The sequence below is a fragment of the Agrilus planipennis genome, unplaced genomic scaffold (genome assembly GCF_000699045.2).
Source record: "Agrilus planipennis isolate EAB-ADULT unplaced genomic scaffold, Apla_2.0 scaffold52, whole genome shotgun sequence".
In the NCBI taxonomy this organism is placed as follows: domain Eukaryota; kingdom Metazoa; phylum Arthropoda; class Insecta; order Coleoptera; family Buprestidae; genus Agrilus; species Agrilus planipennis.
Window position 1 is genome coordinate 494,401 of NW_020438883.1, and position 12,651 is coordinate 507,051.

At 36.3% G+C, this 12,651-nt stretch overlaps 1 protein-coding gene across 1 annotated transcript in view; it reads right to left on the reverse strand.

Annotated features, from left to right (window-relative positions):
• Positions 1 to 12,651, reverse strand: part of LOC108734669 — a 182,248-nt gene that overhangs the window by 48,466 nt on the left and 121,131 nt on the right. The window contains exon 2 of the mRNA XM_018466315.1: positions 6,150 to 6,548. Within this exon, the coding sequence (XP_018321817.1) occupies positions 6,150 to 6,501 (352 nt within the window). The 5' untranslated portion in view covers positions 6,502 to 6,548. The remainder of the gene's footprint in view (positions 1 to 6,149; positions 6,549 to 12,651) is intronic.

Below are 12,651 nucleotides of genomic sequence, written 5' to 3' on the forward strand. Positions count from 1 at the left end.
GGGATAACGTTTGGCGTTTAGTTAAATATGTTAATTACACCAATATTGATCAAAAGTACGTATGCTACTATTGTATTTCTATCTATCTTCAATATGGAACAACAATTCTTGTTTTATTCGCTTATTTTGTGTACCAAGTACCATAGACTGCATAATAGCTGAAGGTGTTGCCTGTACGTTGGTGGACACAAATTGTATCAAATTTTTATTGGTTAGAATCGAAGGATGACGCATATTAAGGGTTGTTTATTAGATGTTTCATCATTATGACGGAAATATGAGACGACTGGTGCTCGATTTTCCTAGAAGGTGGCAAGATATTATTGGTTGTGAGTTTGAGGAAGTGAATAAAAACGAAAAACGTGGGAATTACAAGTCTATAACTTTGTACGTCCCGTGCTACGGAATTATACGCTTTCCGCCTCTGTAATTGTCTCCTGTATCGCCGTTCCATCGGCATTCGCAAAAGGTCGCCCAAGGTGGGACAATCTGGATGAGCGTGCACGACAACCATGGGCCGTAAATCTATCAGCCGGTCGACTTCAAATTGGATCTTACACCCGCGTTGATTTACATACGCGCGTCATGTCTGCGGGAAAGGATAATTAATGGAGAACGGAGGAAGAATGTTACTTGTACGTAAGCCACCACGGGATTCTCTTACACTCCTACATACATACGTACATACATATATGCACCAACACTACGCGGCATTCGTTCTCCATACCACTTTCGATTAGTTTCACCGTTAAATATCTATTATCCAAGTTATACACAAAACAAAAACCTGTTTGTGATAGAAAATGGATTTTAAAGTCAGTAGTAATCAAATTTCGTGTTGGAAAATAGTCGCGAATTAGAACAAGTAGAGGTAGTTTAGAATCTCGTGGGTCATGTCCTTAGGTTGCTCAATGACAAAACTCCTCTTGTTCATTGCGTTTTACTTCTCACTAAATATATTGACCGTTGTTTAAATAGTTAATAGTCGGGCTTTAGATGTTTTTGCTCTGTACAGCGTGTTTCTGTAGTAAGCTTTGGAGGGGGTTAACTAGGGAATCGCATGGCGTTTAAGGGGCAAACAAGCCGGCCCTGCGTTACTATACATAATCATTAGACATCCATTACTGTTCATCGCTAGTATGCACTATTTTGCACTGACCTATGACAGTGACACATTGATTTACTTCTAATGACTTCGACTGTCTATATATACATATATTCATATATATATATATGTAATACAAGTCTGCAACATTAAAAGAGCAAATAACTATTCTAGGTGCAAAAGTACAGAAGAAATACAGCATGGATTCTGTAACGTAGCAGCTGATTGAATGCGCCGTTGCGTTGTCGTATTTGCCTGCGTGGTTTTACTAGGGTCGGATTTGCCGATACCTGTGCTTTTATATAAATTTTTCTCGAAATCGATGAACATTCGGACCATTAAACATAATATCAAGCAGCAGTTAATAGACATATCGTCATCTCGGTAGTCCTTCTTTATCGAGGCTGTCTATGAAGTCCTGATGAGGACTAATAAGTTCCAAATCGCGATCTACGTCCTGCAGTACCGATGAATTACTGACCAAAAATTTAATGTCGTATAAATATAAAATATGCGGAAATTTTGGTTTGGTTTGTTTGACAACAGGAAATGTGCGCTATTCATGGAACTTGTATAAAATCTCCCGATTCCATTTTCGTTGAGTGGCAATCCTACCTCACTTAGGATCATGCAAAGGACTGGCGTATCTTAATTTCGCATGCGACCCTTGTGCCGAGTCCTCCTCTTTCGACTTTACGTTAAATAAAAACGTCAAACGACTTATGATCCTAAATGACTGGTAGTAGAAGTGATCGCATGAAGGAAAGGTGGAAAGGAAGAGTGGCCATTTAGAGCTTATGACCCGCGCGATCCTATTATTCCCGGACCAGCTCGGGATAGCATTAAGAGTCACATTCAGAATAACTGCGATGTAAAATGGCACTTCTTCCCGGAATAGGTAGACACGGATGGGGCGATATCTCTAAGTATTGTACTAAAATTTCCATACGCGGACGACCTAATAATAGGATAAAGGACTGCTCAACTACTCGATGGAGAAACGGTTGTAAAAATGAAATTTTTATTAGTAAGGAATTTTAAATCTGTCGTTAAACTGTAGCTCACTGTTTTGTACAGAGTTTCAAAATGAATTTTTGGTAGGATACTTGGACTTTTTTGGAAAACTTATTAATCATACCAAATTATTAAAGTATATTTTTTGTAATCGATTTGTAACTAAAGCAAGATGATTATGCGAGTCGAGGGTTACAAAGTTTGAACTGTTAGATATGATGACATACGATTTTGAAGCAAATGAACTAATTGAAATTTTCCAGAAAATCAAATCGATTTTGAAGCTGTTGTGATTTTTGCCCATGATTTACACTATCTGTGGTAAATGTAGCCTATCTATGCTATCACTAGACGGTATACAGTCATTACGAGACATACATTTTCACTAAATAAAATAATTCGAAGTGGTTTGTATTCTGTCGAAACTGCCAGACGCGGATCGCGATTTCGATCTTTTTGGATCTCATCAGCGCGTCGCAGGCAGCTCCGACAGAACACAGACCAACTTTTACCTGCTGTCTTAACAGCGCGTTTTAGAAAATACGACAAATGGCGCTGTAAACGCCATCTGTAGTACAGTGCTGCATTTTGCTATTTCAGCTGAAGCATATGTAATCCTAAAATGTAGCACTCTACAGATGGCGTTTACAGCGCCATTTGTCGTATTTTCCCATACAATTTCACTATTTATTTGATTGAAGCGGTAGAAGTTTGGTATCTCCGGAAACTATCTGCCTATATTGAAAATTCGAATTTGATTTTATTTTTTTTTTTATGAAAATAGCAGGCAAACTTCCCTTATTCTTAAGTTATTTGAAACCGATAAAAGGCGCGCTACGTCTAATCTAAAACCCTTACTTATTCAGGATTTACAACAATAAAAACATATATTTTTTATGCTCCCAATAGGGCGTATGTCGTTATGTCACATTTTAATTGTAACTTCTGTCTTTTTAGAGAAAATGTCACAGTTAATTTAAATTTCTTATTTTCATTGGTGAATTTCCCGTTCCATTTATTTCATACCTTTGTCTCTTATATTTCTTACAAGATGACAGTAAAAGGCTGTTTTTTGACAGCTTTACGATCTTATTGAGCTATTGATTACAATTAAACTGTTTTGAAAAGTATTTCTTGGCATAATATCCGCTAATCGAATATTTAATTTCCTGATTCGTGCGTCTTGACTTTCGCGCCATCAGATTAGTTCGTCGATAAATGTGTTGATTTTTTTCACGTGTCCAGTAGTTTCCGTCACCATGCCAACTTTGTCATTCCGTATTGCAATTAAACGGCAAGAAACTGCTGATTAGGAGTCCAGTAAGGCGTCGTAAATTGTTTTTTTGCTGCAAGCATCGCCCGGCCACTGTACCAACTCTCGCATGCCTTATTTAACTTGCAAAATTGAAGAGATTGCATCTCTGGAGACCCGCTTTTTACCAATTTAATTGCAAAGACGGAAATAGTGACTTTTTGTCGGGTTTATGCCGCTCCGAACGTTATCATCACGCTCTCGGACACAGCCGCCACCGACGCGGTCATTCCGGGTCACCGTGAGGTCTCTCATGTAAAGTGTACAAATCGGCCGCGCTCGTTCTTTGATAAGTCGCACCCAGGTGTAGGAAATTGTGTAGAGCCGCGGGCGAAAAAATCCATGCGGTTTTATAAGAAAAAGGCCGACCACAGAGTGTTGTTCGAACTACAATACAACAATCGTTATAATGATGTCAACGAATACACCTGCACTTGTACATCTTCAGTTTTTTCACAATATTACGTGCCGTCAGGACAAAAATAAGACATATGTATGTAATTGATAATGTATTTCTACAGTTGACGAAGTTGGGCTTTTCATGGGTTCTGTACATAAACCACAATCTTCGAAACATGAAATAATGAGTCAGGGAAATGGTCATGAGTTTTCGTTAAACCCACGCGTAATCACAAACTTGAAGTGATGAAGTTCTGCAGTCAGGGAAGCATCTTAAATGGACATGGGTTTTTTGTGAATCCTGCACATAAACCATAATGTTGGAGGCATGAAACTACGAAATTTTTCTACAGTCAAAGACCTTAATGGACATGGGTTTTTGTGAAACCTGTGTACATACCATAACATGAAATGATGAGGTGTTTCTACAGAGTCAGGGAAAAGGATATGAGTTTTTCTTTAAACCCACTCATAGTCATAAACTTGAAGTTATGAAGATCAGCAATCAGGGAAGCATCTTGAATTGACAAGGTTTTTTCGTGAATCCTGCACATAAACCATAATGTTTGAGGTATGAAACGATGAAGTATTTCTACACTCAAAGAACTCAATGGAAATGGGTTTTTGTGAGACCTGTGTATATACCATAACCATCGAAACACGAAATTATGCAGTTTTTCTACGATCAATGAAAAACCTTAAGAGCTTATGAGCTTTTTGTGAGACCTATATATAAACCGTAGTCTTGGAGCTTTGACAGCCCGACAGTGAAGGAGAAACATGAATTGGGTTTGAGGTTTTGAGTGACCTGTACATAAACCACAACTGTCGAAACATAAAATGATGCAGTGTTAGTACAATCTATAGTCTTGGAGACCTGATATGATGAAATATTTTAGCAGTCAAGAAGAAACATGAATTGGACTTTAATCTCTTAGTCTTGTTGTAAAAATTACAGCCGAAGATGGACGAAACATCGAGAGGTTTTGCAGTTTTTTGCAACAAAGTCCTTGCTTAATAGATTCAATCAAATAAATCAATAGAAGTTAAATTTCAAGAAGAAATTATTGACAGGTTTTACATTTGCTCATCCCGAAGGCGAGCAGTTTAAGTGCTACATAATTTCAACGGGTATCTTGAAAATCTATTTGAAGTGAAATTTACAGTATTATTTACGAAGAATCCGAGTTAGTGAAAGTGAATTTGTAATCGAATCCTTGTTTGGAGCGTTGAAATAGGTATGCAGGTGGATTTTTGTTAAACGCATGTGGTGTGTAAGTTATGGAACGACTGCGGTTGTTTGGGGTCAGCGTGCGGTTTGTGAAAAAGCTTGAAGTTGCGTTGGTGCACGGTTTCTTCAAAAGTTAATTTTCCTCCTAATTTGCAAATAAATTACAGAAATATTCTCGAATAGCCGGGGATACAAGCCGCACTCGATCTGTGTGGCTTGAATGATGTGGAAACAATCCTACCAAAGGTTAAAGGATAACGCACTTGTTACGTTCCTTGCGAACTTTAAAAGATGAAAATTAGATGCGTTGATTTCAACTGTAAGAACTCACTTTCATATCTAACAATTGCCACTATTCATAAATTAGGTACTTTACAGCCGTAATATTCAGTTGTAGTTTATACCATTACGTTTCACAGTACGCTTAGCAAAATATGATTAGAGCTTTTACGTACTTATGTAGGTACAGTTCAAGTAATTATTTATAAGGAGTTTCACGCTCACTTTCCTCATAATGATTCGCATAAACAGTATACCGGGTATTCCCTAGAACTGGCTCAAAATTAACACCACAACCAATAATGAATGAAATATTAATGTTTATAAATTTATTCTCAATTTTATCCATTATCAGTTACCTCAAATTAATAAAAATAAATTGTTTCTGTTGTCGCCCTCGCCGGGAATCGAACCCGGTACCTTTGGATTTACGTATCAATAGTCTGACCACTAAGCTAGGAGAATGAATTTTCAAATTAATATTTCATATTAGCCACTAGGAATTTCAAGGTATTTCGATAATAAACATGAAAAATTACTTTCTAAACGAATTGGGGAATTATTATAAACCGTCAGAAATTTTGTTTTGTACAGAACAGGATGTATAAAACTAGATGTCAAGTCAGATGAAATGGGATAAGTTACGACTTTGTTTAAATAAATACTACTACGTCATCCTCAAGTCTAACCATGCTAATATTTTGCCTCTGTATGTCTATCCCTAAAGTCCAGTTAGATTGTTTTCTAAAGACTGCGTTCCTTGGAATTATTACAACTGTATACTTCATTAAAATATTTTGCGATTTTACCTGTGGCCATGTCTGCGTTGGTGCTGAAGAGAACGCAGAGTCCCGTTTCGTAGTTGACAGCGTAACAGGATTCGTTAGCTTGACAGGATTCCAGACAGTCGGAGAGCATCAGTGTTCCAGGGATAGATTCAAGGACGTTGTTTGGTGCTGAGAGAACGAAGCCGGTTATAAGTTCGAAACCTACTCGGTCTGGATCGCAATCTTCCATTTGGGAAGGGACACCCGGAGGTGGCGCCGAGGGTTGCTTAGCCAGGGCTTCTGCACTGTCACCTAAACCCGATGGGGACGCCATCTGGCCCAGGACTACCGCAGCACCGAACAGTAGCAACGAAGGTATGCTTGTGGTCAACATTATTTAAAAATGTCGGCTGTGTTTGTTGGTGTTGACAATGACTGGTTCTGTAATTTAAAAAAATCGGTCGTTAGTAATTATTGTTCACTCCAACATGCTAGGGAAGATATAAGACAAAAATATTAAATAGATAATGGTTAGCAATAAAGGACACAGTGAAATTGTGTCCAATTTGAAATACAGTAAGACCCCGCTTAACGCTGTTTCGTTTAGCGCTGTTTCGGTTTAGCGCTTTTTTATTCCAACCTGGGGATTCCCCGAAATTGTATGCAGCGCTAGGTTTCCAAATATTAGTGCTGCATTGAATTTGGCAACTTCAACAATAAGGACAATTGTTAACAATAAAGAAAAAATGGAAAAACGACTATCTGTATGGATTGACGATGAAATTGAACGCAATATGCCATTAAGCCAATCTATCATAATGGAAAAAGCTAGAAGAATTTTTAATTACATTCAGGTTGAGGCAAGTGACATAAGTGAAATTTTCGTTGCTAGTCGGGGATGGTTTAATAGATTTACACATCGAATAATCTTCGCAACATAAAGATTACAGGAGAAGCAGCAAGTGGTGATACGAAAGTGGCTGCTGAATTCCCAGCAACATTAAAAACAGTAATTGAACAAGGAAACTATCCTCCAGAATTGGTTTTTAATGTTGATGGAACAGGCCTAACCACTACTAGTTTACCACTCCAAAAACCTAATAAAAATGTTCTATCCATCTTCCCCTAACCCCATTATGTACATGTTAAGATAGTCTCGTTTGGAGCTGTTTCGCATTATGCTCTACTTTGATGGAACGTATCCTACGCGTTAAGCGGGGTCTTACTGTACTTGTTTTTATTAACTCTGACAGTCTCCAAAGATTATAATTGATATTTTGTATTTTATGTAAATGCCCGCAAATTGGTAGCACATTGCTACAGTCTCGCGTTGATAATGCCCACGTGTGAAGTGGGCGAAGCGCGTGTTCGCTCATATAAAGTTATTTGTGGTAATTAGGGGTGAGTGTTCCTTTTAATTTTTTAATTAATATTTGCCACAGTCTCCTCCTTCTATATTTTTTTACATTGCTCGTTGATTATACATATTAGAACATTAAGTTCTTAATATGCAATTTATCATGGATTGTGATTCCCGTCAATCCTCGAGGTAATTAATATCAAGAATTGGCAGTGTATCTACATATAGACAGTCATCTCTAGATTTCTGTTCCCAGGAGTAATTTTGCATTACTTTAGCAAAGTAATAACTTGCCAAACGGAATTAATTACTTCATATTAATTATTTTACTCGAATGGAGTAAGTTTGGTGCAGTCGGTGATTCATCGGAACTATCAGCTGAAGAAACTAGATTTCAGAATTGATGAAATCCTCATGACACATCACGATGATGCAGAAACAATTGGAGATCCTGCATCGACAACGTGAAGTTCCTAAAGATGAGATTGTGAAGAAAGATGAAATATCAAACACCATGATCCGATTAGAATCCGGAAGTTCAGTTTCTTCAGATGACAACCGTGAAAGTCCAAATCAACTTCTAGCTTAGATATGTAGATATGCCGCCAGTTATTTACTACAGTACTTATGCTATCGTTTATTAGAATTTGAGACAATGATTTCATTAAAATCCACTTTTTCTCTAGTCTTGACTCATACCATTTCAGTTCAATTACCTCAACAACCGTTATAATAAAAAAATATTTTTTACCGATTGTTTATTACAAAGCTTCTGATAGAGTTTAGTGAAAATTGCATAGAGACCATTACTGTTCTACTAATAACAAATTTACATAAACTAAAGACGTGCCTTTCCTTGATTTTGTATATTAACTATTGACAGTTAAAGTTGATGAAGATGTGGCTTTTATGTTGGCTGGTTCATACGGAGACGGAAGAAATTATATTAAAACTAATTGGTTGACTACGCGTGTTGTTTTTTTTTGCATTCGCTCTGAATTATTTATTATTTCAGGTAAGGACTATTTCTCCTTCTATAAATCTGCCTAATGAGGACATTCCATTTAATTCGTGCTTGGAAATAAATTGTGTATTGCGTAGTTTTACGAGCCATACTGTTAAACGTTATGCATGCACCGACTATTAATCTCAATTTATGCAAATTAATTCGCGATGATAAGCCACAACGGCGATCGATGCTGTGAGAAACTGATCCAGATCCACTTTCGATTTTTCTAAAACTGCACACATAACTGTTAAGTTGATAGTTCTCTGGTACTTTTTTCTCTTGTCGAAACCTTTCTTTAAAATCAAAGCAGGCATGTTTCCTTGAGAACTGGATTATGAAACGTGGTGCAAGGCATCTTATCCAAATAAGACGACGTAGTCATCAGTTTTATTTATGTCGTTAGCAGTGTATGCAAATGACAATTAATATTTGTAACGATTACTTAATTACAACGTCTCTACGATAACTGATTGTTAAGTAGTACCCACTTACATGCAAATTTACTTTAAAATACTTTAAGGAAAAATTATTGCTGCTGTCATGTCCTCGCCGGGAATCGAACCTGGGACCTTTGGCTTTGCGCATGTGTGATAGCTGCAACGATTTTTTCTCATTACTTTGAGGTAATTTTTAGTGGATAAAAGTTAAATGACTTTTCACATTAATATAAAACAAAGATCTTTAAGAATTATTAGAGGAAAGTAATAGTAGTTGAAAATAAGCGAAATACAATTTAAAAGGAACTTTTTACTTTTTATACTCATCATCTGTTTGTCGATGGAATAGCTAGTCTAAGAAAAGCGTCGTGTAGATATGTTTTAACAAATTATTAATTACTTAATGGTTTTAATGAGCTGCAGCATGGTAATAAATCAATAGACAGTCGATCTAAGATAGAAAAATTAAGAATCGCTGTTTGATGAGCGACATTGTCACAAAATCTCCTTGCGCAGGCGTCAAATTTGAAGCGCATTGTATTATTGCGCAACGACTTGCCGAGTACAACTTGGTGACGTTTTACGGCTCGTGCTGTGCGTTAATCGCCCTTATGTATTTTCTGCTTCTATCTCTGGTCTTTAAATTACTAGAAGATTATGTAAATATGTGTCATTTGTATAGTGATAAAATTGTTACAAAATAGGAACCCAGGGGCATTTATCTAGCCATATAACAGTAAATGTATGTTTTTGTGGTTAATCTTCCTCATGAAAAGTTTTTACGATTCGATTCATGTGACGTCGAGGCTCTTAAAGTTCATTAGATGTTTTAGTAGGAAATCAGTTAATTTTCGTTCTTTTTGTTCATCCTGCTTGTATCTATCTTATATGTTTGAGTTAACGGGAATGATTGAATGACATAAAGTTAACGAGTTGTTTATAGTTGTGTTTATAATGTTGTTTAAACATTTATGACTGCTTTCTAAATCTTTCGCTCGTTTGGTAAAATAATTACAAAGGATTGAAATGTTAATGGCTGCCGTAAAGATTCGTGAAGTCTTATTTAGTTAAATTATCGCCCTTGGCTGAATAAACATTGTGCTTATCAACTTAATCTTCCTTAATAATAATCGATTTCGAAAGTAAATTAATTACTTTCTTGTTAGCCATTTGATATAGGTACGACAGTTAACAATAAACCTCAATAGATGGCGTTACACTAACCATAATTTGATATTAAATCAACTTGGTTCTGTGTTTGTAGCGTACTGATGAGAGCTAATGTTCGAAGTAAATATTACAGAAATTCTGTGAGAATGTCATTAGTGACATTCATGTAGCATATTAGGTGTGAGTATCAGAGTTTGTTAAGGCTCTCGAAACATTCTTGCATGCATGATAATAATCTCATTAAAAATACAACGTTGATGATAGGGAAATTTGCTTAGATTAGATCATAAAACTGCGAGTTTATGGTCAATACTACATATTGCGTAAAACAATTAGATAAGTGTCTCCATTATAAAAAGTCAGGCTAGGGGTACCTAGTATTTTTTCATTCTTCCAATTAAGGCTATCAAATCGGTGATTAGAAGAAAGAAATGGTAAAGAGGTTGTATTAAAAGATTTCACACCCGAGATAGTGTGAATGGCAGCGCTATTATTACATCTATTTGCATAATAGTTATCGGTTAACAAGTGCAATTTAGATGGACTGACAAAAGAGCGAGAAAGCACTCCAATTGCGCCTACAGTAACTTCTAGAGTCTAAACCTAACATTTCTAGCATTATTTTTATATTGTTTGTTGTTGTATTTATTAATAAGTCCACTTCATTATGTACGTAATTGGATGTAATTTTAGTAGAATATTAATAATAATCAATTTCACGATTTTAGAAAGATTGACCAAATATATTGGTAATTAAGATTGTTGTAGGAACTTAAAGTTAAGTTTAATAAATATAAGAGGTAACGCAATAAAGACCCTTTTTTTATTACAGATATCGACCGGTTACACTGAACTTATGGCATAGTTTTTAACAGAACAATCAGTTAGGTCTCATTAGCACACCAGAAACACAGAAGCTGCTGTTGCTTAAAATTAAATGTCATATGTACATATTTGTACCTAATTGTTGTTTTATTAAACTTAGGTTACCGTTTTCACTAAGCGTCTGGTTATTATTGCAAACTGTTTTTGAAATAAGTAGGAAGGGCCAGTCCGGCCCTGATATGACTCCATTTTTGATTCATGCATTGCTTGTAATTGTTATTGACGTTGGTTATACTACAGCCAGCCTAGAGTAGTTCTTTGTCGTTGTTGGCTTGTATGTATGTAGTCAGTCGAAGTCATTGGCAGCAGGTCAGTGTGCCAGTGTCATAGGTCAGTGTATAATAGTATCTAAACAGTTTCCTAGACGCTGGAGCTGGGGCTGGAGCCCTGTACCTCGGTAGGTGCTTAGCCGGGTCTAAATCGGCTTGACTTCGGGTTGTATGAGACAGCTCATGTATCAAAAGCCAGTGCAAGGATAATTGTTGGAAATGAAATAAGTCAAATGCCGGATGTTTTTGCAGGACTCAGAAATAATTTTGGAACATTCCTTGCAGCCTATCTTTTAGCACGAGGTTCGAATTTCGAACAACTCTTTATTGTACTTACGTTAGTGTGTAGTTATCGGTTCGATAGTCAAGCACGCAGATAACTAATTTTGCATTGCCACTTGCGCTTTATTGTTGCTCTGCAATATTTGGAATCGATGTAATTTATTCGTTGAACATTGAAAAAGAAAACAAGGAGCAATCGTACCCTATTACTTATGGAACAATTGTTGTCGCAATTGATTCTTATTTAAGAATAACACCGGCAATTAACTGTAGCCTAAGGGTTTCTTTTCTCATTTCCGCATATGATAATACAAAATTCACCGTTTAATTGTTTCGTACAGCGCAAGTTATCTTATGATTCGTAAAGGATACTAAAGTGCATCGCATTATAAAATACCTGTTGTAATAAACTCTAAACGGTTATTATTACTTCTGATGAATAGACGGTGAGGTAATTGAAAGTATAAGTATTTAATAAGTATAAGAAATGTACACAGGAACTTAAATTACACGGTTGGTTGCTTAAAAATAAATGCTTAGTTCACGATACACCTATTTAACTATAAGAAATTTAAGGAGGTTTGTTGAAAAGTAAAGTATTAGATTGATAGAGCATTGAATTTACCTAAGTACCTACTCAACAATTTTAAATATTAGCAAATTTTATTAAAAATTTCTATTAAACGACACCATCCTGCATTTCGAAAGTGAGGCCTGAGACCTTTATTTAGACATTTTCATGTTCAGCTAATTCTAATTTCAGAAAGTCGTATCATCAGAGAAGGTACCTGCACTAATTTATATTGCAAATATCCGTGTTCCAGCTCTTTAGCATATTAGAACATTGTAGTACATGATTTTTGTAGTTCTTCTTCTTTCGATTTTGGCCGACTATGGACCACGTGAAATAACTTATGATTGATTGTTCCTCTCCCTTCTTTCTTCCCTTCCAGTAATCTCTCTTGTCTTCTCTCTACATCTCCTCTCCAACAATTTTCATTTCTTCCATGTCTCTTCTGACCTCCTTGATCCATGCCATCTGTGTCTTGGGATTTCTGTCGAAATAGTTGAAGATTCTCTTTGTCAGTCTTCGTCCATTCTCTTAATGTGTCCGTAGAGCATCACTCTTCTT